At 47.9% G+C, this 26751-nt stretch overlaps 1 protein-coding gene across 4 annotated transcripts; it reads right to left on the reverse strand.

Moving 5' to 3' along the window:
• Window positions 1–362: 362 nt before the first annotated feature.
• On the reverse strand, window positions 363–26431 carry LOC120898723 (b(0,+)-type amino acid transporter 1). Of its 4 annotated transcripts, XM_040304946.1 has the most exons (12): window positions 15613–16099; window positions 13636–13761; window positions 12807–12926; window positions 12619–12720; window positions 9585–9827; window positions 7680–7950; window positions 7376–7603; window positions 7217–7313; window positions 3666–3815; window positions 3413–3581; window positions 1720–2800; window positions 363–1373 (listed from the first exon to the last, which is right to left on the reverse strand). In XM_040304946.1, exons 1-11 carry the CDS (start codon window positions 15734–15736, stop codon window positions 2730–2732), a joined length of 1701 nt encoding a protein of 566 aa, XP_040160880.1. In that variant the 5' UTR covers window positions 15737–16099; the 3' UTR covers window positions 363–1373; window positions 1720–2729. The 4 variants fall into 4 exon arrangements, with proteins under 4 accessions (XP_040160880.1, XP_040160882.1, XP_040160883.1 ...); XM_040304948.1 differs by lacking the exons at window positions 363–1373; window positions 15613–16099 and adding an exon at window positions 16106–16222 and having other exon boundaries at window positions 1816–2800; XM_040304949.1 differs by lacking the exons at window positions 363–1373; window positions 15613–16099 and adding an exon at window positions 13844–14660 and having other exon boundaries at window positions 1816–2800.
• Between the last annotated feature and the right edge of the window lie 320 nt (window positions 26432–26751).

Here is a 26751-nt window from a genome sequence, read left to right on the forward strand (position 1 = left end):
AGATAGAGAGTAAGAGAGAGAGAGAGTAAGAGAGAGATAAAGAGAGAGAGAGAGAGAGTGGTGTGGTTTCGTAACGCTCCTTAGTCGAAAGAGTAATTAAACAGAGAAGGATAGCGAGAGGAGGGACAGAGACATGTAAAATAGGGAAGAAGGAACAGACGAGTGTGCGGAAAAAGCAGAAAGTAGGAGAAAATAAAATGGAAGAATGAGAACAGACAACAACAACAACAAACAAAGGAATTCGTTTTTTTAAGTACGTAGTGATCTCTTAATACTACTTACACAAACTAACTTCCGTTTCGGATGGGATGTTGCGCTGGGTTGGTCTGCCATTGCCACACCTCATTATTTCCCTCCGCCAGTTTTTTTTTCTATATATAAATAACGTCTCTTTATTTCATCAATTGTCCAAAAACTCAAAAAAGAACTACTCGTTAACAGAAAATAATTATCATCATCAGCATCGTCATTTACACTAATCATTTCTTGGTTTTTTCCCCTTCGCAACCATCACTTTTCGTATTACAACACATCCACCACACACACACAGACTCTTCGGGGGGTTGGTTTCCCCTCCCCTTTCTTTTCCCTTTCCTTTTAGCCACTTTAAACGCTCCTTTGCTTCAATTATTCAACAAGGGAGGGTGGGATTGTTTGATAAATTAATGATTGTATATGGGTTTGTTTCTTTTTCTTTTTGGTTATCTTTAGTGTCACGTTTCCTCTCCTTCGCTCATGCCTTTTCTCTCCCCCTTCTAGCTGCTTTCTCTCGCGCAGCAAAAGCTTTCTTCCACCTCCCCCCCCCTCCGCTCCGCATCAAAATCCAAATTTCCGTTCCATTTTGGTGTTGTTTTGTTCTTTGGTTTTGCTACCGCCGTCGGTTTCTACTCCAAACTACTTTCCTCCCGGTGTCATATTTTGCATATTTAAAAAACAAAAGCCCCGGGAACTCCAACAGAAAAAAAACCAGCTCTCATTAACGATGTTCAATATTTGGAGCTTGTAAGCCAAAATTAGTTTTAAGCACAAAGGAACTCCTCCAATCAAAGGCATTCGAGGGGGGTACATTTTGTGTTTGTGTGTTTGCTTCCGGGATCCTTCGGTGCGGAATGATAGCTCCGTTGGTGCACCGATCGAATCCAAACAAACACACACAACACACACACACAGCATTCCAAACTGACCTTTTTTCTTCCCTTTCGCAGCATTGGTGGGAGGGCACGTGCTCATCATCGACTCCTGCACTAAGCCGATGACAGAAAATGGTCGCTTCACTCTGGTCCATCATCACATCTGGAGTGAACTCCACACAAAAAAAAACGCCAAAAATAAAACTAAACACAAAAACGACCATTCGGGAATGATCCGTGCAGCTTTCATAAAGAGAGAGAGAGAGAGAGAGAGAGTAAAAAGGTTAATTGTGTGTTCGTCGTCCCCCTCTTACAGGGTTTCCCACGATTTATTGGATGGTTCCCTTCAATTTTTGGTGGGTTCCCATATTTTTTTATTGCGTTCCCACGATATTTTGGCCGTTTCCCAGAATTTTTTAGTCCAATTGTATTGATATGCCATCAGAAAATACCAATAAATTATGGGAACGAACCAAAAATCTATGAGATACGATCAAAGAATCCTGGGAACGCACCAAAAAATCATGGGAACTGACCAATAAATCGTGAGAAACCCTGTATTGCATGATTTCTTGATCTTCTCCTTTACCAACTAAATGTAACCTCTGCCCCTTCGTGATAGTGCTGTCTTTATCGTTTTCCCTAAAAAACAAAAAACAAAACCAAACAAACGAGTCTTTTGTGGGGTGAAAGCAACTTTTAAAAACACACAAAAACTCCTTTGAAAGCAATTCCGAAAAGTTCTGTTTTACCCGGTTGGGATTTCAAATCGAAATTTCCCACCGTAAATGTTTGGCAACGCGTACAGCAGTCGGTTACAACTGTGGTTTGACCTTCCCCCCCCCCCTCCCCCTCAGCAGCTAAAAGAATCCACTCTTACTGGCGAAAGAAAGAAAGCTTCCTCTAACATCTTCCCGAAACCTATGCTGTTCCCAACCAGTTCAATAAACACTGGATCGTTCCATCATCATCATCGTCACGCTACGTTGCTCCAATAGTGTACAAAGCGAAAGCCATCAATGGTTATTGCCTTCGGGTAGTCTTCACCAGCATCATCAGCATAATCATGGGAGAAGGTATACAGTACGACAGAGTCCATTATTGCTATGTTTTTGTTGCGAATAAATTGCCCATATTGCTCGCGCACACGCACACGCGTATTCCACGCGACGTTGCGCCATCGTCACGCACAGGAAGAAGCGCCTGAAAGGTTAAGTACGCAGCGCATACACAAACACACACACATATATATAAACTACTGCTGCTGCTGCTGCTGCTGCTGCTGCTGCTGCCGTTGCTACTACTAGAAAACTACTACTAACATAGCTAAGTATTACTAATGTCACGATCGCAATTGGGGGGCGGGGGTACCACGCGCAAACACGCGGGAGAAAGTTATGCGCTAGTCGTAGTAGTAGTAGCAGGAGTAGTGAGTGGATGCAAGTTCGTTGGCGATTATAGATAGACGACTTGTTGTTGTTTTGTGCCATTTTGCTGCTGCATTGGATGCATTGAGCAGTGCTGGGAGTTTCTTTTTGTCTGTTGCCCCGGTCTATATGGTGGCGGCGGGGGTGGCGGTGGTAGTGGTGGCATTCAATCCTAGTCAAACATTGCCATCGACGTCGTGGGCACCACCTCAAACAGCATTTGGAAGAAGAGGGTAACGTTGTCTGCAACAAAAAAAGGTGGAAGAAAAACACGTTAATTTTGCTTTCTTTTATTAAACGAAACAGGTAATTATTTTCCCCCAATGCACACGAATAAAGGTGAAACAACGAAGAAAACAACTTTAAGTAGGCGTCGCTTAAGCGGCACAGTAAAAAATTAAAATAAAAAACACGTGTTGAACGTTGCCTAGCAACGCATCGCAAGTAGCACCGCCGTCATACCGCCATTTTCTGATCATTTAATTTCTACACCTGCTGCTGCTGCATTATTTGGGCATGGCACAATTGGCACGGGGGCATGTTGCTTTCCCTCGGTTTGTGCAAAAAAAAAAAAAAACAGTGCAACACACAAACCGGCCCCTTCAACTTGTGCCTTTAAAAAGTCACGAGAGAGGCAAGAGGGGAAGGGTTTAATAATTTTTGCACCGACACACAATAACCTTCACGCGATGATTGCGGTGGGGAAATTGGTTCAGGAAATGGAGGGGAGCGGATGGGGGGGAGGGGGAAAGACCGGACGGAAAGCAGAATTCTAGAGCTGTGAGAGTATAGTGGCTATTTTTAAAATCACACCTTTCCTTCCCCACCGTAAGCCACCGTAAACTGTCCACTTACCCATGAACTTTGGATGGTAGCCGTAGTGCACGAAGGGTACGTAGAAGATCAGCCCAGCCAGTATGAACAGCACTGCGTACAGGTACTCGATTTGCGGCTTCTCGATGATGGGAGCCGCCACAAGGTAGCCGGAAATGACCATAACCAAAATTGGAATGATAAGTGGGACCTGTTCGAGAGGGAATGGGCGAGAAGAGAGAGAGAGAGAGTGAAAGGTCTGTGAGTGACGGCAGCCAGGAGCGGTTTGACTTACTTTGTAGGGTCGGGGGTAGTTCGGTTTGGTGTAGCGCATCACGATCAGGGCGACCATGGCGCCACCGTAGAAGATCCAGGCGGTGAAGCTGAAGAAGTCGATCAGCGAATCGATCGTACCGTACAGCACCATCGCACCGGCAATAAGCGACTGTTGGGGAAGAGAGAGAGAGAGAGGGGTATAAAAAAAAATGAGAAATTTTACTTTGAGAATTGAATTTTTACTCAAAATTTTGTAATAAAACTGAACTCCTGTGTCGCATGCTCTCCTGGTACCCGACTGATCGAAAAATCGGTCCGAAATTTTCGATAAAATGAAATTGTTCCCCGTCGAGCTTCTCAGTGCGATGCTCTCCTGTTACTTGCAGCACACCGAACGATACGAAAATTTGTGAACATGAAATGTGATAAATGTAGCCCGCTCTATCTCATGCTCTCCTGTTACTTTGTGTTTGACCAGGATTAAAAATGCGACATTGTGACTTGAAAATGTTGCCTCCTGTGTCGCATGATCTCCTGTTATGCAAGAGGGACCTTTTGGGATGGTTAAGTACCAGTTCCAGGACCGGCATGGGTTCATGAGCAGTTCCAGGACCGGTTTGGGTTTAGTATCAGATCCAGGATCGGTATGGGTTCATGAGCAGTTCCGGGACCGGTATGGGTTCATGAGCAGTTCCAGGACCGGTGTGGGTTTAGTATCAGTTCCAGGATCGATATGGGTTCATGATCGGTTCCAGGACCGGTTTGGGTTTAGTATCAGATCCAGGATCGGTATGGGTTCATGAGCAGTTCCAGGACCGGTATTGGATTAGTATCAGTTCTAGGATCGGTATGGGTTCATGATCGATTCCAGGACCGGTTCGGGTTCATGAGCAGTTTTAGGACCGGTATGGGTTCACGAGCAGTTGCAGGATCGATATGGATTCATGAGCAGTTCCAGGACTGGTGTGGGTTTAGTATCAGTTCCAGGATCGGTATGGGTTCATGAGCGGTTCCAGAACCGATATGGGTTCATGATCGGTTCCAGGACCGGTTTGGGTTTAGTATCAGTTCCAGGATCGGTATGGGTTCATGAGAAGTTCTAGGACCGGTATTGGTTTAGTATCAGTTTCAGGATCGATATGGGTTCATGAGCAGTTCCAGGACCGGTATGGGTTCATGAGCAGTTCCAGGACCGGTATTGGATTAGTATCAGTTCTAGGATCGGTATAGGTTCATGAGCAGTTCCGGGACCGATATGGGTTCATGATCGGTTCCAGGACCGGTTTGGGTTTAGTATCAGTTCCAGGATCGGTACGGGCTCATGAGCAGTTCCAGGACCGGTATGGGTTCATGAGCAGTTCCAGGGCCGGTATTGGATTAGTATCAGTTCTAGGATCGGTATGGGTTCATGATCGATTCCAGGACCGGTTCGGGTTCATGAGCAGTTTTAGGACCGGTATGGGTTCACGAGCAGTTCCAGGATCGATATGGATTCATGAGCAGTTCCAGGACTGGTGTGGGTTTAGTATCAGTTCCAGGATCGGTATAGGTTCATGAGCAGTTCCGGGACCGATATGGGTTCATGATCGGTTCCAGGACCGGTTTGGGTTTAGTATCAGTTCCAGGATCGGTATGGGCTCATGAGCAGTTCCAGGACCGGTATGGGTTTAGTATCAGTTCCAGGATCGGTATGGGTTCATGAGCAGTTCCAGGACCGGTTTGGGTTTAGTATCAGTTCCAGGATCGGTATGGGTTCATGAGCAGTTCTAGGACCGCTATGGGTTCATGATCGGTTCCAGGACCGGTGTGGGTTTAATATCAGTTCCAGGATCGGTATGGGTTCATGAGCAGTTCCAGGACCGGTTTTTGTTTAGTATCAGTTCCAGGATCGGTATGGGTTCATGAGCAGTTCCAGGATCGGTATGGGTTCATGAGCAGTTCTAGGACCGGTATGGGTTCACGAGCAGTTGCAGGATCGATATGGATTCATGAGCAGTTCCAGGACTGGTGTGGGTTTAGTATCAGTTCCAGGATCGGTATGGGTTCATGAGCGGTTCCAGGACCGATATGGGTTCATGATCGGTTCCAGGACCGGTTTGGGTTTAGTATCAGTTCCAGGATCGGTATGGGTTCATGAGAAGTTCTAGGACCGGTATTGGTTTAGTATCAGTTTCAGGATCGATATGGGTTCATGAGCAGTTCCAGGACCGGTATGGGTTCATGAGCAGTTCCAGGACCGGTATTGGATTAGTATCAGTTCTAGGATCGGTATAGGTTCATGAGCAGTTCCGGGACCGGTATGAGTTCATGAGCAGTTTCAGGACCGGTATGGGATCATGAGCAGTTCCAGGACCGGTGTGGGTTTAGTATCAGTTCCAGGATCGGTATGGGTTCATGAGCAGTTCCAGGACCGGTTTGGGTTTAGTATCAGTTCCAGGATCGGTATGGGTTCATGAGCAGTTCTAGGACCGCTATGGGTTTATGATCGGTTCCAGGACCGGTGTGGGTTTAGTATCAGTTCCAGGATCGATATGAGTTCATGAGCAGTTCTAGGACCGGTATGGGTTCATGAGCAGTTTCGGGACCGGTATGAGTTCATGAGCAGTTCCAGGACCGGTATGGGTTCATGAGCAGTTCCAGGACCGGTGTGAGTTTAGTATCAGTTCCAGGATCGGTATGGGTTCATGAGCAGTTCCAGGACCGGTTTGGGTTTAGTATCAGTTCCAGGATCGGTATGGGTTCATGAGCAGTTCCGGGACCGGTATGGGTTCATGAGCAGTTCCAGGACCGGTGTGGGTTTAGTATCAGTTCCAGGATCGATATGGGTTCATGATCGGTTCCAGGACCGGTTTGGGTTTAGTATCAGTTCCAGGATCGGTATGAGTTCATGAGCAGTACTAGGACCGGTATTGGTTTAGTATCAGTTTCAGGATCGATATGGGTTCATGAGCAGTTCCGGGACCGGTATGGGTTCATGAGCAGTTCCAGGACCGGTTTGGGTTTAGTATCAGTTCCAGGATCGGTATGAGTTCATGAGCAGTACTAGGACCGGTATGGGTTCATGAGCAGTTTCGGGACCGGTATGAGTTCATGAGCAGTTCCAGGACCGGTATGGGTTCATGAGCAGTTCCAGGACCGGTGTGAGTTTAATATCAGTTCCAGGATCGGTATGGGTTCATGAGCAGTTCCAGGACCGGTTGGGGTTTAGTATCAGTTCCAGGATCGGTATGGGTTCATGAGCAGTTCTAGGACCGCTATGGGTTCATGATCGGTTCCAGGACCGGTGTGGGTTTAGTATCAGTTCCTGGTTCGGTATGGGTTCATGAACAGTTCCAGGACCGGTATTAGTTTAGTATCAGTTCTAGGATCGGTATGGGTTCATGAGCAGTTCCAGGACCGGTATGGGTTCATGAGCAGTTCCAGGACCGGTTTGGGTTTAGTATCAGTTCCAGGATCGGTATGGGTTCATGAGCAGTTCTAGGACCGGTATGGGTTCAGTTTTAGTTCCAGCGTACTACATTTTGTACTCTTCAACGATTGTACGCCTACTCAATCTGCACCATTACTTACGTGAAAGATTAGCCCAGGCGCCGGTGTTAGACGACGAACGTGCACGTAGGACAGTATGTCCAGCAGGTGGCCCTCGCGGCTGGCAGCAAAGCACAGTCTGTGAAGAGAAAACACCAATGTCAGCACCTGTACAGCTTGATCAGAGCGGCTTCAACCTACCGTCCCGCCGCAAACAGCGTACCGTTCGCACTGCCAAACGTACTGATGGTGACGCTCAGCGGCATCAGCCACGCCATCATGCCCAGTATGCGGTTGCCGAACGTGACCGCGACCGCTTCGGACTCGATCATCTCCGTCGGCGACATGGCGGCCAGGTAGGAGACGTTGATCAGCGCGTAGCACAGCGTCACCAGCGGGATGCCGATGATGATCGAGCGGGGAAGATTTCTGCAGGTGAAGAAAAACCAAGGTTACGACATCGGCACGATAAGGGAAAAAGCTACACCTCCTCCTCCGTACGTACTTGCTCGGGTTCTGGATCTCCTCCGTCACGTAGTTCAGATTGTTCCAACCGTCGTACGCCCACAGGCCGGTGTAGAAAGCGGTCGCGATCGCACCCAGCGACGGCGTAGTGCCGCTAAATGCATTCTGCAGATGCTGCGTGTTGCCCTGGCACAGCTTGTACGCACCGCCACAGATCACGATCAGCACCGCGATCAGCTTCGCCGACGTAAACACGTTCTGCACGGCCATGCCCAGGTTCACGCTGTAGCAATTCACGAACAGGATGCTCACTGAGAGATCACGACGGGGGGGGGGAAGGTACGTCGATCGGGCGAACATGAAAAGGGGGGTAAGCGGAACGGAAAGGCTCGATTAGCGACCAGCTCGGACGACTTCCCTTTTGCTGCACGTGTGCACACACACGATAAGCCCGCTCGGAGACGACACGACGTTTGCTGAGGATGAGTTGAGTGTTTTGGTTTTCGACTTTTTCTCCCACTCCGCTCCTCTATGAATTAATGTGTTGTGAACGTGTGGGTGTGTGTTTGTTTGCAACAAAATAATAACAGTAGAGGGGAGGGTTTTAGCAACAAGGACGCCAGAGAGTCGATTAAAAAAAACGGTGCAACAAAAGATTAATGAGATGAGGCGGTGATGATGCGCGTCTTGGGTCTGATCTGCTGTGTTGTGATTCAAAATAGAAATAAATTCACTTCTGCACTTCTGAGCTCGAAAGAAATTCACTAAACAAACATCAAATTGCGTCATTGACTTGATAAAAAAAAACAGTTTTCTTAATCAGTTAAAGTTAAATCACAAAAAGAAGTTGCTCAATTAAATGTTCCAAATTTCACACGAATGTAGAAAATGTCCTTTTTGTTCTTAAAACGAAATGCATTTGTTAAAACAAAGAAAAACTCGATTTTCATTTGACAATCCACAATTGTTAGGCAATGCACCAATTACTAAGCAATGAAAACCACATCTTGAAAGCTTTACTTCACTTGTTCCTACTTGTTGCCGGATAGATGATGGATGGTGATGGATGGTGATCATGATGGCAAATGAAAACTGAGCAAAAGAAGCATTTCGCCCCTCCGTTCTTTTCTTCCAGTTGCAGTTCGGTATTAACCCGCGTTTGTTCCGGGTCAAAGGTGGCTGGCAGGAAGGATCGACGTACGCATGCACTCGAGCTAGAGCAAGAGCCACACCAAACACGAGAGATAACACACACACAGAGGCGTGGACGATCCAGGATGTGGCTGTGGATGACCGTTGGTCCTCTCCCCTGCCCTCCACCCCATTTTTGCGCGGAAGGGGGGGGGGGTGCACGTACCAGATGCTCGGCGGATTCTACAAGAAGAGAATACTTTAAAGCAGCAGAGTCAAGATGGTCGCAGAGAAGACCTTCCGTCGATCACAGCACGGGCGTGCGCTTTCTCTCTCTCTCTCTCTGTTCGCTCTCTGTTTGGTGGACTCTGTAAGTCACGCTCATGCGGTGTGTCCTTACTCCGTGCTCAGTGCTCCACATTGGCACCCCCCCGCAGGACTGCCGGATCGGCCTCACGAACATAATGTCTGTGCCCGTGTCCGATGCTCTGGAATGGAATGGGAACGGTTCTACACACACGGCTCTACACAACAAGCAACCGAAAAACGGAAGGCAACAGAACGAACCGAAACGAAACGGAATGCGTGCGCGTACGCACACACACACGGGCGCAATTCCCGGAAGGCGAAGGATGGGTGCCGGGAACGAGCGCGCCAAAACAATCAGCTGTGACAGTGTAACGCGAGAGCAGCCACTCTCATGTCTCTGTACTCTTAATCTCTCTGTTTCTTTCTCTCTTTCTCTCTCTTTCTCTCTCTCTCTCCTGCTCAGGTCGGTCGGTATTGGACGGCCAGCGTCCCGTCGCGCACTTACCGATCGCAAGGATCGCAACCATCTTCACCACGCTCAGCGGCGGATCGCACTCGGACACGAACGCCTCGACCGCGTACTGCGCGAACGACAGGCAGATGATCGCCATCTGGGACGGCTTCAGCACCAGCGTCGACACCCACGAGAACAGGAAGGCGGGCCAGGCCCCGAACGCGTCCATAAAGTATGCCCATTCTGCTCCGGACGAAGTATTCATCGTGCCTAACTCAGCGTACGCCAATGCACCTGGTGTGGAGGGAATGCAACAAAAAAAAAACAGCGTGATAAAGAGGTGAAGAGAGGGTGTAGGTAAAAGTATTCATTTTGTTTTAATATCTAATGGTTGGGTGGATGTATGGTTGTGTGAGTGTGCGTGTGTGTGTGTCGTTGATTGCCTGCACCATGTCTTACCGGCCGGTTGGCAGTGCGACAAGTGCACATGCTTCCGCTGTTCGCCGATTTAATTACTGTCAGCGACGCGTTCAAGCGGGGTAAAAAGTTCCCAAACGATGCCATTTTGTCCCTTTTTGTGGCCGTGTTTGTGGCCCGGGCAATCGGTAACTTTGGCTCGTTCGTTTTAATAGCGTAACCAGAGTGGCAGTTTCGAAATGGAGTTATGGGCCGTTTAGCTATTCGTATGTTAATATGCCGTGCTCACGTGTATCACCACCTTCGCGTTGATCTTTGAGGCTTGAATTAAGCAAGAATTATTACATTTTTATTGCCACCGTTGTGTGTAGTCAGCATCTGCAAAGAGCTTTATTTAATCCCGTTTAATTTGTAGGGATGTATGCGAAAACTTGGCAACTTATTACACATGCCCATTCAAATATTTCCTCCAATCGAAGGTTGCATTGCATTACCAATTCCGGCAACAAAACATAACGAAGAGCGATAGAGATAAGTAGCTGGCAGTGCATAAATTAAACGAGCGTCCTCAACTTTCCGAGCACGTCTTTGGCAACTTTCCCGGACAACATCTCCAAAATTGGGACCAAGTTTTTGATCCTTTGCTGAGGCGCAACTTTTCCAACTAGCGTGCGCATGTACTTCGCTTTCGGCCCGAATGTTATCGAACTTACTTGCCGACGCAAAGCTTCTCTCTCTCCCACCATACGCAAAAGTTCAAAGTGCTTTACTACAGAACAGGGAGGGGAAAAAATGTCCCACGCCTTCACACATCAATCAGAGAAACATGGGCGTGCAAGGATTATATGTATATATATAGACCCGCACAACATTCTTTTTGCAATTTATTGCACTAATCTCGTCACGCTGTTTCGAGGCAACTCGAAGGGATCGAGTAAAGGCAGCACCCCTGTGGTGCTTCTTGATTTGCAGCCCCACATGATACTACGTCACAACCCCGTGTTACAGCTCGTTCGCTATTAATAAGCCCCTTTTCTCTTCGTTACTGCTGGTTCGGCTAGGCAAATCCGGGAACGAACCCCCGGCAAGTGGCAAGTGTTGATCGTTTGCAAATTCATGTCTCATCGTAAATTTATTTGTAAACATTTACTGTAACGATTGTGATAGAAAAGTTTTGAGCCACGACCATTTGGCAGTTGAAAAGAGAGAAACTTTGCGTTCTGCTTTGATCGAGGCGTGTTTTTTTTTGTAATTTAATGCACAATTGGTATTAAAATTGTCTTCATTTTAATCTTGCATTTGATAAAAGTAGATTATTTACATAATAACACTTTAGTGAATGTTAAAACGCACCATTATTTTAAAATCAAATATCTTTATATTGCAATAGTTTATAAAAGACTAGGCGTCTCCATGTTGCTGAACCAATCTTTTAAAAATATAAATGAATTAACATTTAATAAAAAAAAAAGTTTCGGTACAATTAAATTTACAGTATGTAAACTTTTCATCTCATTGCATATGATAAATAAGCAGCAAAGATAAAATAAAAATAACTCCTTTCAAAAGCTTGCTACCGACGTGCCTGTTTACACGCCCGTTGTGATGGTGTTGTACAAACATCGTTAAGTGTAAAATTTACGCATTCCCCCAAACCGACCGAAGACGAGCCCACCCCGTCGTTCGTGTGAAAAACTGTTCCGCTCATTGAGGAAATTTAAATAAGGCGTAAAAATAATGCATCACATTCTAGAAGGAACCGCAACCGCAAGATTTATCACACTCCCTCGTTCATACGAACCGCGGAGGAAATGATCGTCACAATTCACCAAACCAGCCCCATGGCACTCTCGCACCGGCCACATTTCGCATCCATCTTGCGTTGATAACGCAAAGTCGTCCACCGTTTGACCCTGTGTGTGTGTGTGTGTGTGTGTGTGTGTGTGTGTGTGTGTGTGTGTGTGTGTGTGTGTGTGTGTGTGTGTGTGTCGATGATTTGGCCTTCTTTTTCTTGCTGTGACCGTTTTTGCGAATAAAAGATATCGGCTGCTGTTGTTTTAAAAGGCGCTATTTTTAGCTGCAATTATATCCCGTGTGGCGTGTCACACAACGATACGACTCGAGCTGGCGCGTTCTTTAATGCAACAATTCCCTGCGTTCCCTTGCGAGTTGCATCACTACCGATCTGCGACAGGTTGATCGATAAGCGTCAACACAGTGAAGCATGGATCGGAACAAAACGGACATAACGATCACCTGACGACCCCATTGGGAGGGAATGGACCGAATGGACAGAAGCGGGCGCACTCAGCGGTGAGGCAAGTGACGCACGTACGTACGTGACAGCCGGCAAGCCATGTGATTCTGTTGTATTCCTCTCGGATGTCGCCTGCTTTCCTGCGCCCTGCAATTACTGTTCCCAATTCTTTGAGCGGCCATTTAGGGAGGCTTTTTAAGGGGAAGAAGCAGATAATTTTCCCACGATTTCAAACGAACGATCCCATGTTTTGGTAAAATGTTTGACAGTCTGTCAACTGCCTATGGTTTCGCGCATGATGACGCAAACAACCGACGGTCTAAGCTGGTCACAACAATAGTGTAGGGAGGTCACAAGAATAGTGTTGTGAGTTGAGAAATGAGTTTTCATGCGAAAAGAGGTAGTACTTACCTAACAACGAGAGCAATCCACAGGCCATCCAAATGATAAAGCTCACACCAATGGAACCAGTTCGCACCAGTAAACCAGATGGCGACACGAAAATTCCGGACCCTGGAAGGAAGGCAAGGCATTAGCGTATCAGACGAAAGCATTCGACGCCATCGTCGCAGACCACCGCCACAGCTACAACTACTTACCAATCATGGTACCGACAATTAAAGCAACCCCACTGAAGAGTCCCACCCGTCTCTTGAGGTGAATAGCGTCGTTCTGCGCTGAGCCCGGCCCCTCCAACGCGTCCCGCATCCCCCCGGTCCCTGGAAAAGACAGAGAGAGAGAGAGATAGCGTCGAAATTATGTTAAATAGCAGTTGGTGGGTACACTCGTGGTGGATGTTTGATTTCGAACAACTTTCGCAAAGATCGATGAGAACTATTTTGAATGGCGAACAGTACTTTGATCCTACTTTACTACTTACAACTTTGGGGTGCAATTAAATACAGAGAACTATTTTTGTACATTTACTGCTGCTACGTGTACATTTGTAAACAAAACGATAAACGTCTCGGAAAAACATAGCAAAAATAGTTTCAAACATTCCAAAAATAGTTTTCTTGCTAACAAATTAGAGCCAGCCGCCCATCCAAAACAGCACTCAGGATCCGGATCTTGTTAAGTGGTACGGCGGAAATCGTTCAAACTTTATCCTTCCCCAATTAAAAACAGAAAAAACACACCACGCAGGGCGGAATGCAACGAGTTTGCCGGTAGGATAATCTTCGCGATGCCGCTGGAGCTGTACCGGAAACACACTGAAGTTCATGGCCATTACGCTGCTTGAATGAGCACGGCATTCATCGTGTGCCCTCGCTCGCTCGCTCGCTCAACAGTTTTTCCCATCATTTACACACCATTAAGCAAATTTCCGTGCGCGGCACGACGAGCCATCAAGCAGGATGGATCCCTAATCTCGGATCGCGAATCTTGCGCGATACTACCGCAAAGTGCCCTCCACCCCCCACTTACCTGATGAGTCGGTCTCTGCCGTTTCGGACGTCCCTCGCCCGAGAGTCCCGTTGAGCTGCGCTGTTCCGTCCCCGATGCGGGAATTCCAGTCTGTCTTTGATACATCTTTAATTGATCCACTGTGTCCTGTGGACGGGAGAGCGGAGAAAAGAAAAGATTTAACGGTTAGTGAGGATAGGAAAGAGTTTGAAGAAAGTCTCATATGCACCCTACGCGCCCATCGTTGCGCAGTAACACAGTCATCGCAGCTAATCGAACACGGTGACAAAGGATGCAACATTCCTGCCATGCGACATCAATCTTTCAATCGAAACGGACGAAACCGAACAGCCAAACACAGGAGACGGTCGAAGCCACGATCTGGGGACGTGTTTTCATGTTAATTATGGCACATGTGCTTGATGGGTGCTAATTAATTTGCCCGAAGGATATATTTAACAGCGTCACGGATGCCACCACATCCGTCGAAGCCACTTGAAACCGGTTCCGTAAATCAACATCTCGTCGTCTCGTGTTTGGGGAACCAATCCACACACACACACACACAAACAGCACACCAAAATTGATCTTAACGAGTCCCAATCGGTTCACACACCAGCGTGGGACGGGCGAACGCGTTATAATTTGCCATCAAATTGGAACTGGCGGACGCGCTGTGCCGGGACGATGAACTTTGCCGGGTATGTATTATGCCTCCAGCATCACTGCTCGCAGGAGGATCAAACGCGGCTCAAACGTCACTCGAACAGCATACATTTCGATCGGTCGAACGGGTAAATAAATTAACCATTGGCCTACTCCTAAACACACCACAACCAACATCATTGGGCGGAGCACGATTAGAGTCGCAGCTGGGAGTAGTAACAAACACATTATAGTCTTTTGCTAAATATCAACCCGTCGGCGCATGAGCACGTTTTATGCTGGTGCTATGGAAGGGGAGCACTACTGCGTACGTTCATCTTGTTTTTGTTTTCATTGGCATGATTCACACTACGTTGGCGAGCCGTAATCTCACGATCGAAACCATCACCACCACCACCACCACCACCGGCCATGAAGGATGGCCTTGAACCATTTGTTATTCTTCATTTATTTCGCGTCACCTACGCAATAGTATTGGGAAAATTCTTTTTTTAGGCATTTCGTTTCGATTTTGCTTAAAAAATATTGAAAACGCGAAATAGCGCATGGAGGCGCCTAGTACTTAACGGTCTATGGCACCTCCAGACGCATAAGCTTATTTCACCCTGACCCCACGGACACTGTCCCACTTTTTGTTAAAAGGTAGACAGACAGGCAGAGGGAGAGAGAGAGTGAGATCGACCTCGTTTACACAACGCACGCCGGCATATTACATTAGGTGACCGCTCAAGGAACGAGGAAGACAATGGACGCGCGCTGTGTGTTATATCACCAGAAGCACCACCACGTCCCAGATGGCTGGTTGGTAAACGGAATGGTACACCAACACCCAACCGAAACGTAAACACACATATACACACACACAGAGGAAGAGGATTCAGATAATAATCACCAAAACCACCCTGAATCGCAGTTGGAATAGTGTTCCGTTTATCGTATGTGCGGAAGAAGATAAATAGATCATACATAGACACACACACACACACACACACACACACACAAAGGGACACACCAACGAAGCATACCAGACACAAAATGGAGCTCAACGACTGTGCACGATTTTCACACTCCTGTCCTAATGGACGTACATCCATCATCGCCCGATCGGTTTCGTCGCAATTGGCAATTGTTTCAGCCGCCAGCTCACGCGAGCCGATCGCGACCGGACGGACAGACGGACGGACGTTTGGCTGTTTGGTTGAACCGCCCGGCTATTTTAGTCCATTCTTAACCTAACAGCCGGCTAGTAGGGCAAACACCACCCGAACCACGGCTCCCGCAGAAGCGAACGCGTCCCCGGGGGATGCGAGAAAGTCGATGGAAAACACGCACCTGCATAGCCGTTAGTGCACTGTGTGGGAGTTCCCGTACCGGCCGCCTGTAGCTGATGTGCGTTGCGCCCTCCGGCATCGTGGTCTGACGCTGCCGAGAAGAGCTGAGAGATTGAGCTGCGCATGGCATGAGCGTCCGGGAGCGAATTGGCTATCCGACGGGTGTGTTGGTCGGCCGTGATCGCGCGGGCAGAATGATGGTGTGGGGATGCTGTGTGATGTCGTTTTGTTTGGTGCGGTCGGTCAAACAAATAGGTTTACTACTTGCACACACACACACACTACACACGGACAAACATTCAACGAGACACGCAACGGAAACACTTTGTCGGTACCGAGCACGACCACGTGGCGCAGCAATTATCCGTCTCTAGTCGAGCGGCAAGACACGTACTACACACACACACGCACACACACAAGAAAGAGACAGGGACATATACGCATACACTCCACAAACAGTCAGTGATTGGCGATCACTCCCTGCTCCCCTGTACCTTTCCAATAGAGAAAGGAACCGATCGTAGCCGAACTTCCTAAAAAGCTTCAAAAACGGACGAACGCTTGCCCAGGATCCCCGAAAACCTTGATCTAGCTCCGGACGGGTACGAACTTTAACTGAAAAGATTTCTCAGCCGCGATTTTCGTTTTTATAGACCAGGCGGTCGTTCGGGCTGCTCGGAATGAGATCGTCCCCAAAATCCCGAGCAAGACAGAGAGAGAGAGAGAAAAAGAGAGAGAGAGGGAGAGAGAAAGCGAACACACGAAGGAGAGCAGCCCGAGACGGAATCGTCACACTCACAGCCCGAAACGGTACCGAGATGGTGCCATCGCCACCCGGCTGCACGGTCCGCCAAACTATTCCGCAGAATTGCCAAACACCAAGCGCGCGGAACAACGGTTGTGTTCGTGTGTGTGTGTGTGGTTGTGGGATAAGAAGTATTTGAACTTCCCCCTCGCAGATACCTTTAGCCAGTGGCGGGATTTGTGGCGAGTTCAGTGGATTTCAATCGGTCAAAAATAGCCTGACTTGTCTGAGAGCGCGACACCGCACACCGTGTGCCGTGCGCTGTTGTGGCTCTCCGTGCAAACGCGATCATGTGGCGCCAGTACGTGGCGGTGTGCGCGTGTGGGGATCTCGCTCCCGTTCCCCCTGCCCTCCTACCTCCCCCGGCCAGACTAGTCTCGCAGGGGCGTGAGAGATGCATCCGCAGGTGCAGCAACAAGCATTACACGCACCACGCTTCAACCAGCGAAAGGTTGATCACACACAAAAAAAGCAAACCCCACACCTGACGCACACGTCATCGGGGTAGAGTATTTGCTCGTTAGCAAGTACCGGCCACAATCGATGTGTGAATAGCCTAACCTCCCCCCAAACACACACCCACACACCCACACACACACAAGCTGGTACACTACGAGCAAGAGACATTTTAACAAATCAAGTCGACAGCAGTAAACACGCTTAATATTGTTAAACAAACTGATGATGATGATATTTTGCGACCGCGATCATACGTTTACACCGTATCACATGACGGCATATTAGCTTAATGTTAATGGTAAATAAACAGCGTGACATGATCATCAGCGATCATCAAACTGGCTGGGGCCTTGCCTACAGCTATAGCGTCTCGTGTTTGTATTGCTTTTGACATGAATAGCTGCTTTTGTATGATTTTCCTCAGCAGAACAGAAAACCGCCTAAATGTATGCAAAAAGCAGCACAAAGTTATCTTTTTAATGATTCCTTTAGCAAAAAAATAGCAGTAGCTATTCATGCTATTCTCAGTTTTGCTTTTACCACTTCACTGTGCCCAATACAAACCACCTCCTGTCCCGTTTCAAAGCATCACACTCCGATGCGTGCAATCAATTGCTCGTAACACGTTATGGCACCTGTCAAATTCGGTCGCCCCAATGGCGCCCATAACAATCCCGTAACATGGAAGCAAATTGCTCGTAAAAGGTCACTCTAAAAGCCACCAACCTCCAACCAACCCCAGGGATGCTCTGGCATAATTGATACCGTCAGTAGCGCAAGAGATTCGATTCGCTTGGTGAGTAGTGACCGTCGGTATCTCCCCTCGTCGATGTTATCATGCATTCTGCAGTCAACCAGGGATTACAAAATGGATGGAAAGAGCACTTTACCCCGTCAACCTACTCCGGCGACTGGCTCCTGGTCGTCTTTCCGGTTCTTTTTTTTTTTCGTTGCCGGCCAGATGTCAAACCGATTTCAACACCTCTCAGTGAAGCCGGTTCGGTCCGGTGCCTGCAGCATCCTCGCAGCGGGTTAACCGGTGTGTGTGTGTGTGTGAGTCAGCTTGTGACCGTAGGTCAGCACCAGCTACGCAGGCAACAACGGGCAAACCGAGTAAGCCCGTCCTAAACAAGCAATCGGCCCGTTCTAAACGCACTACACCGTTGCTTTTCTTTCTTTTGTGCGCCACCACCACCACCAGAAGTCACCGTGCCACACATATCCGGTGCACATGAATTAATGAACCCGTCACACCCTTTCGCATAGCATCGGTGGAGGTGTTTGGGGGAAAGAATTTCATTCCTCCCGTGCAGTAACAAAATCGTATGTGTCGGTTTGTGTGTGTGTGTGTGTGTGTGTGTGTGTGTGTGTGTGTGTGTGTGTGTGTGTGTGTGTGACGATACTTTTCCCTCAGTTTAACGTATCTTGCGGGGATTTGGACCGGAATGTTCGGACAGCTCATGCTCTGCTCACGCTACGGGAGAGTTCGACCGTGCGTATCTCGTCTATTTTGGGAACCTCGTGACCTACCGCTGCCTTGCTTGGTCGCTTACCCACGATTCCGCTTGTCCGCTTCCCCCTCGACATTGGCCTTCTTCCGTTCTTTCCAAGGTTTTACCATCAAGCCGCACCATCGTTCCCCCCCCCCCCCACGAAAGATACACTTTCTTACGATTTCATGCAAGATAACAAAAATGTTTGGGGAGAAACGGGGGAAAAGATCCTCATCATCACCAACGCCAGCGAGCAGCTGAATGAAAAATGATCTTCGGACGCATTTGTCACGCCCAAAAGGCTTGTAAGCTTCAGCCCGACGGTAGGCGGATGATTGTGTACTAATGTTTCCCTTTTAACTGTCTGTTTTTATTACCCCACAGGTAATGGGCACGATCCCTACGATTCATCTTGCGGCCCCGTGTGTTGAACGTTCCAAATTCAACTCGTGACTCGTGGTCGGTTGATTGTCCGCTCCCGTCCATCAGAATCATCAAATTCTCGGGCGGAACGGAAAGCGCAATCCACTAGATGCATTCCTCCGTGGTTCGAAGCGCTATTTTCTTCCCCCAATTAATGATTGTCGTCAAAAAAGGGACTGAATTGTCATGTTTATTTTTTATTTTTTTTCTGTTTCTCCTCTTTGCTTGCCGCATCCTTTCGCCGATCTGGTGTTGAATGCACATGACGGATGGGAATAGGCCTGGTACGGGTGTCTAGTAAGTGCCAAGTGTAATTATAAAATTAATCCATCAACCGGGGCTGGTTACGGGCTGCGGGTAAACCCGCCCATTCCAACCGGTGCATCCATTAACACCCATTACACACCGCTGTACACATTGATGGGACCACAACAATACAGCGCGATCCGATTCAATCGTAATCATCATCTTGTTGGCTCTGTTCTAGTGCGCACACACACACACAACCACACCATAATCCAAGTGTTTGGTTTTGCGAACCGTTTTTCCGCCCAAAGTCGCTAGAATGAAACAAACGGCGTCATTCAGGCGCAACGCAACGTGTGTTGTTATTTTATATTTGCGGCTCGCGATCGTCACGAGCTATCCCGCCGAACGGTTTGCGGAGCGGTTGGCAAACATCACGAAAAAAAAAGAACAACAATTAAAGTATACGCTCTGGCCCCTACTGGATTGATTTACGATAGTTTCCACTTCTGGCAAAGGTAAGGGAGAAAAGCACCGGGGATTTGGTAATGAAATGGCTTACAAAGTCAATATCTGACGTCACATGCCATCGGAAACACACACACACGTACAGCACCATGTGGTACTACCGCAGCTCGAGTCATAAACTATAAATATCGCCGTTTTCAATCACGCTGATAGTGCTAGTAGTGTTTAATAATATTCTAATTAAGGAAGGCGGCGTTGCCCCATCGCATTCAAAACTTTTCCCCCACTTTACGTGAACGCCAACAATGACACACACACACACACACACATGCATGGAGTGTCCTTTTGTTGTCATTGAGCATTCTCACAAGCTTACATCGCAATTTGCCAGCTGTAAGGCACGCTGCTGCTGGTGCTGCGATGCGTAGAATAAAACTTTCGCTCACAGGACGAGGATATAGGCAATGCAAAACGTGCTAGAAGCATTCCATACATTACAGCTCGTTTCCGGGTGCGCTGGTTGAAAGCACTGGAGCCAAACAACGATTGAAAGAGCGAGAGGTCGCTGCTAGCTGAGAGCAAATCAGAGCAGCGGCGCTAGAATAGAACGGCGGTTTCGATTTCCATTTACACCGCGGGCAAGCGCAGGCAGAGAAACCCCGGCAGTCCCCGGTTCAGTGTCCTTGAAGCGTCGATCCGGACATGCTCCTGCACGGCAAGCACCACCACGTGGAACCGGCCATCGCGGTACGCCGGCGAGTGTGCAGAAGGGGGCGATACGCGTTCGGCAGACCGAACGAGGCGTGCACGTGGAAGCGGCGCCGAAGCAAGCAAACACATTCCGAAAGGATAACAATTCCATTCGGTATACCGGTCGTTCGGCAAGATGAACAGAAGGATGTGAATGAGAGAGGATGGGCAGGAGGGTAAAACTCACTTCTCACATTCTCATTCTCTCCCGCGCGCTCTCGCCATCTCTCTCTCTCGATACGAGAGAGAGGTCGTGAATGTGCTCTTGACGGCGCAAGTCCACAGAGAGAACGTGAGGAAAAGCACAAGAGCGGTGAATTTGGTTTGCCGAAGCTCTTTCTCACCGCTCACCGCTCACCGAGGCGGGCGGCTGGCTCACGGCTCTCACTTCTCACTTCCTGTCGTGACGGATGGAGGCGCCCATTCCGCTTGGACCGAAGTGGAAACCGTTTGGAGCCGTTTCGTAGAGGAAGGATTGCAATTTATTTTTTTTACACTCGAACGCACACACACAATAGGGCTTGTTGTGGGGTCGCTCGTAGTGAAATTGAAATCCAGGATCATACTTTGTGTATTTTTGTGCGTAATTGTTCACCGACAATACAAATGGACAGTTTTTTTCTTCTGTGAATTCATAGGATTCTTCTGTTTTCTGATTTTACATTTCCGTTTTTTTACCCGATGCTTTTACATGACCACCACGAGACTCGAAATGACGCAGTTCATTATCAACCAACGAGTAACGGTTTTTGTTCCCATTGCAGAATGACCATTTTTAAAAGTGTTTCATTTACAGAACTGCAATATGGGAAATATTTTAAGTGCCTTTCACCAAGTAATCATAATTGAAACAGACGCTGTTAACAGGCTTATTCGATTGTTTTACAACACCCGCCAGACATTCCGCATGGATCCGGTACCAGCAGCTCCGCCTCGTCCGCCATTGCGAACGATCGATTTAATTGGATTAGGATTTTTGCACATCTCCATCGTCCGTACACGAAAATCGAATAGCTTTTCCCACTGTAGTGTGCTGAGGCTCGGTGCGATGTGAAGCTTTGGTAGCCTTCGGTACCATAAGGCTAGTGGACAGGAGCGAGTCCCTGCTGGCGCTAACACAATTTACAAATTCGTAGAATCATTGATTGGGAGAAATTTAATTGCGCGGAGCAACATAAAGGGAAAATACAAATGAAATATAATGCTTCTGTTGCATGGAAACACGTGAAATATGATTCAACTGCATACCATGGACATCTGTGTATGTGTGTGTCACACATAACATACGCCGTTTTGCGACTCATGGCTCATGAGTCAATTAAGTGGCATTACTTTCATCTCGCGGAAATGCAATTGCACCGGCCCCGAAATCTGACACCTGTCACACCCTCTTCCCCCTCCCATTCTGCATCGAACTCGAGATGAGGAGCGACATTTTGCACTCATTGTGGGAGAAACCGTGATGAATGGAGCCATGCCGGTTGGCACAACCACACAAAACAACCTGTTCCACACATAATTTGTCGTTCGCTTTTCTCGCATCCTTCCGCATTCTGCCTCTCATCCACTTCACTCTTTGCCTGGCTTCCGGTAGCAACGGAAATGTGCAATATACGCTCTATTCATAAAGCTGAGTGTGTTCCCCCCGTTTTTTTTTTTAAGACAGTTTTTCCCATTTCACGTCAGTCAGAAGCATTCCACGTTCCAGGTTGCGTCCAATAAAATGTCATTCTAGCGCACGAGAAAGCACATGCCGGAACGTCGCTTCTTGACTTGCCATGTATAAGAAAAGAAGAAAAAAAAAAAACGTCCCGAGAATGTTCAATTAATGGTCAATTCGGTGGCAAGAAACCTTGCACCTTTTACTGACGATAAGGAAACTGACGAGGCATTCCGTTGCACGTAATGTGGAACGAAAACGTCACCACAGACATGATAGATGGAAGACATGAGGGGTAGCTTTCTTGAGCACGGTCAATTTTCAAATTGGCATGACATAGAGAAGAAGAAAAAAACGGGGGGGGGGGGAAAGAGGACACACAGCCCCCTCCAGTTTTACACACCATTGCATCCAATCAGATAAATTCATTGCGCGTTCGTCTCTCATTTCGTGCCAGTAAAGAGTTATGGCTTGAAATGCGTTATGCAACACACACCATCAAACACACACACGCACACACATACTACGCGGTCGAGAGCTGTGACCGTCCGCAGACGATTGCCATTCTGTAAGCCAGTGTCTGGATAGCAAAGATTTGCTGCGACTATATTTTCGCCCAGCCACAATCAAGTGGTGGAGTGAAATGATGTTGCGCAGGCGTCTATTGACAAAGCGACAACAACCCCCGACAACCACGACTCGGGGCATGGGAAGGAGAGGAAAGGATAAAGCAACTCGTCAGTGCTTGTTCGGTGCGCATCAAAGAGTCGACAATGGGTTGCTCATAAAGCGAAAAAGTTAAGTCATTTGAATACACAAAACCAAATGCACTTCGTTTTATTGCTCCGTCGAGTTGTTTGTCTCCATGTTGATGCGTTTTTTTTTTTGTTTTGCTTTCCTAGACAAACGGGCGCTAAAGCAAAGTGCCTTGGATAATTTATGTTCTTTCCATTACAAACTGCAGAAGGAATGATGATGATGATAAATGATTTATCAGGTTCAAGATCAAGTACACAAGCCGGCCAATGGAAAGCTCACGTTGAAAGTCGCACACGGGCGGTTTGTGTCGCAAAAGCTTGGCCACGTGTTGGCTCTTACATGGCCAACCATTAGCGCACACATTAGCAAACCGGGGGTGTTGATGGAGATTTACTGACCATCCCGTGACTGGCGCCACGCTATCGCATAAATACGATCTCTACGACACACAAACTGGATGTTATTCAGGTTCACGGTTTAGCAAACGGTATGAGAATGAAAGCGAACAAAAAACCACATAACCTCACCCCCCTGCTTTCGGGCCATTTGACGCCATTTGACGATCGTGTTCGTCGTCGAGCGTTTTGCGTCGATTGGAACCAATTAGTTTTAATTGAACGTCAATTGAGCTATACGCGGTTCGGAAAGCTGCGCATGCTGGACCATTTGGCATAACAGCCGCCATGGTTTCTGTGTTCGCCTGGTTCCTGGTCATTCTTATTCCGGTTTGGGAGCAGATTTATGGCGAGCGAAATCTCGGGAGGGTAGTGGATCGGGACAGTGTCGCGACAGAGTTGCAAAGAAAGCACGCAAGAGGGGGGGATGTACGATAGTATCGTGATTGGTTCTCAATAAGTGTGTTGTCTGCCCCAGTTTCGCCCCTCGACCTGTACCAGCAATCTGGCGATGGACATTAATCTTAAAAAGCGGAGAGGATAACAGTGTCAGTATAGGTCATATTTTACATAGCGAATAATGAAAATGGTAGCACGCTTCTCCAGAACAATTCGCAGAAAATAATCGTTTCCGAATGATTCAGGGTGTGCAGTCCTTGCTAGAGCACGTATTCGCTGGTCCAAAATGTGAGAAAACAAACCATGAAACGTGCTTGCCTCGAGTCGCCCAAGGTGTATAGACGTACGACTTACATCGTTGCACACACTGCTGGAACCGCGCGACGTTGCCTCACACGGGGTCAAGGTGTGTTTATTAAGGAGGTGAATTGTTAGCGCGTTTTCCGGGCGCCATCATTGAGTATTGTTATGTCAAATCGCATACAATTTTCTATACCCCTCTCCTGCCCTCCCCGATTTTAATACCGGAGCCCCCAGTATTGTTATGTCAAGTCGTGAAATGTCAATTTGCTCTGAAGCACTTCACCTTCTTATATCCATACACCTTGCACGGGGTGCCATTTAATGGCAAACAAGAACCCGTCCGCCTGGCAGCTGTATTGCTTCTCACTGGCGGATTTGTGCCGGATTTATGATACGTAAATCAGATACAGTAGGTGACCGCTAACTGGATGTGTTTTAACTGGAGTGCTTTTTAACTGGAGGTTCGCTAACTGGAGTTACTCTCAGTTAACGAACACTTAAACGTCAAAACATGAAACATCCGGAATCTCATGAAGAGAAATTTGTCGCAAATGTGCATTTTTTCAAACAAATTTAGGGTCTCTTGCCTACGTTTGCTATTAATTTATGTTATTACACGAATTACTATGCTTTATATCAACATAAATGAAAAAAAAAGTTTGGTATGTTTATTCCAGTCAACGCCAATCAAAACAATCAATCCATAGAAACGTCACTCCAGTTAGCGAACATTGTTCGTTAACTGGAGCTTGTTTACCTCTCAGTTAGCGGTCACCTACTGTATCACTAATACGTAAGCAAATGTCAAGATTAGAGCGTGTGTTAGGAGAGATTACACAAGGAGGAATCTACGTGAAATTACATACCTGATTTTGTGGAAAACTAATAGATGAAACGTGAAGAAAGAGCGCGTTGTCAGGTAGTCAATAGACACTTTTACATACATTTTGCAAGCTTTCCGTACAGCTAAAGCGAACAATAAGCTAATCAACCCTGTCATAAACCTTTCAGAAGCTATTGTTATTCTCATTTTCATCCCACATTCTTCCCTTATAGTAAGCATTTCCCATCAATGGGACACAACCCATAGCAACCAGTTTTGCGTGCGACGAACCGTCCGCACAATCCATTCATCAGTTCCGCGCCAATTGATCCTGCCAATGGTGCGTGGTCCAAGCGGTCACTACTACTGGGGGGAGGTCGTCATAGAATTGCAAGATGGCGGCGGTGCCTGAATACCGAGCGGCGGCAACAGCATTCCAATCATCAAGCACACACTTAATTGATGCTGCCCGTTCAGCCCAGCCAGCTCCACACCGCTCAAAACCTTGACCTACATATCTTGGGGGCACTTTTTGTGGGGCCAGCATTGGATCGTCGGATCTAGCATTTGGCAAACACCAAAATGGCGCGTTTTCTTGCCGTAGTAACTGATATCCCCCCCCCTCTCCCACGCTTTGTAGCGGGAACTAATTTCAATCCATCAGTGCAATTACAAAGCATTTCCATTACTTTCGGACGCTGTTCCACGCTGATCATAATGTGGTGCGGGGGACCAAACCCAATCCGGGGAACGCTTTTCCACGAGGTCGAGTGAAGGTCGCTCTAGAACCGAGCGGCGACAGTTGCATTCGTTGGGTAAGGCCATGTAAGGAAGGAGGATTACACCGCCGCATGAAGTCCCCCTCCCCTCACCGGTACTAGTGAAGCGTGGCGGAGGAGCGACAAAAACGTGGTGGAAAACGCTTCTCAAAGCGCTTCTCAGCCAAAGGCAGTGAGACGTTGGGGTCGCTTCTCACTTCACCGACTATCCTCGAGTGTGAGTGTATGTTGCTCCCTTCTCGCTACACATTTTTCACCAAATCCACCCACCACCCTCCGCCCAGTGTCTATGTGTGTTTAACCTCACAAATCTGCTACCACACTGAGGAAGCAAAAAAAAATAAAGCCATACCGCCTTGCACCGCCTTGCGTCATTATCAAAAGGGCTCCCCGCAAAAACTGGTTTACGGCCGGCTTTTTTTTAGAGCAGACCACGCGGGTTCAGCTACATCACCGCTGCCGATCGGTGCTAATTGATGGAGCAAACCGGCCACAGCAGCACGGCGGCAGTCAGTTTCGTGACGGGTGTCTTCGCTTTTTTTTTCGCTTGCAGTCCGTCACGCGCCCACAGAAAAGACGTCGCACGATGACGTCAAGGAGGAACAGCAGTTCGGCTTGGCCCGGGGGCAACGGAACGTCGACGAACCGATGGATTTCTCTAAACTAGCATATTTCAACGCCCACTTTTGCAAAGCAATTCGAATGATGCAATCGAATGCCGAGCCGAGACACACACACACACACACACACTTGGTCCGACGATTACACACCGCTTTTGCACCTGTTCGCGCGCCGAGGTTGGGAGCGATGGGCGTCTACCAGGAGGCAACGCCACGCCACTCAAGGAGTGTTTGCTAATTTACACATTTCGATACAACAATGCCACTACACTACACTACACTACCCCCTCTCTTGCTCCCTGTCCCTTTACTTACCGTTTCCAAATTGATTTGTTTGAAAAGCATGCTGAAACATGTCTTGCACTCGATCACTTTCGATGTCTTTACTCTCATGTCACTCGGCACGGACTGAATGAGCTCGCAGCGCGGAAAAGTGCCGATTATATACTCGGAGCCTACTGAGCGGTTACATACGGCTTCTGCTCGCCTGCTCAGCGCTTCTCTGCCACTCTCTGCACGGCTCCACAGACGGCACGGCACACACTCACACCGAGATCATCATCCTCAGCCTACTCAGTTCACCGTTTGCTCGCTGTCGCTCTCACTATGAGGCTCACATTGGGGAGAATGAACGAACACAGAGCAAGTTAATTGCGCAGAATCGCTCCTCCAGCGCTCCATCGTGCGCGAGAAGACGAAGGACGGGAGGTGCAAGTGAACGGGGGCCACGGTTTCCGTTATGAGGCTTACACCACCCC

Source organism: Anopheles arabiensis, chromosome 2 (assembly GCF_016920715.1).
Source record: "Anopheles arabiensis isolate DONGOLA chromosome 2, AaraD3, whole genome shotgun sequence".
NCBI classification, from domain to species: Eukaryota; Metazoa; Arthropoda; class Insecta; order Diptera; family Culicidae; genus Anopheles; species Anopheles arabiensis.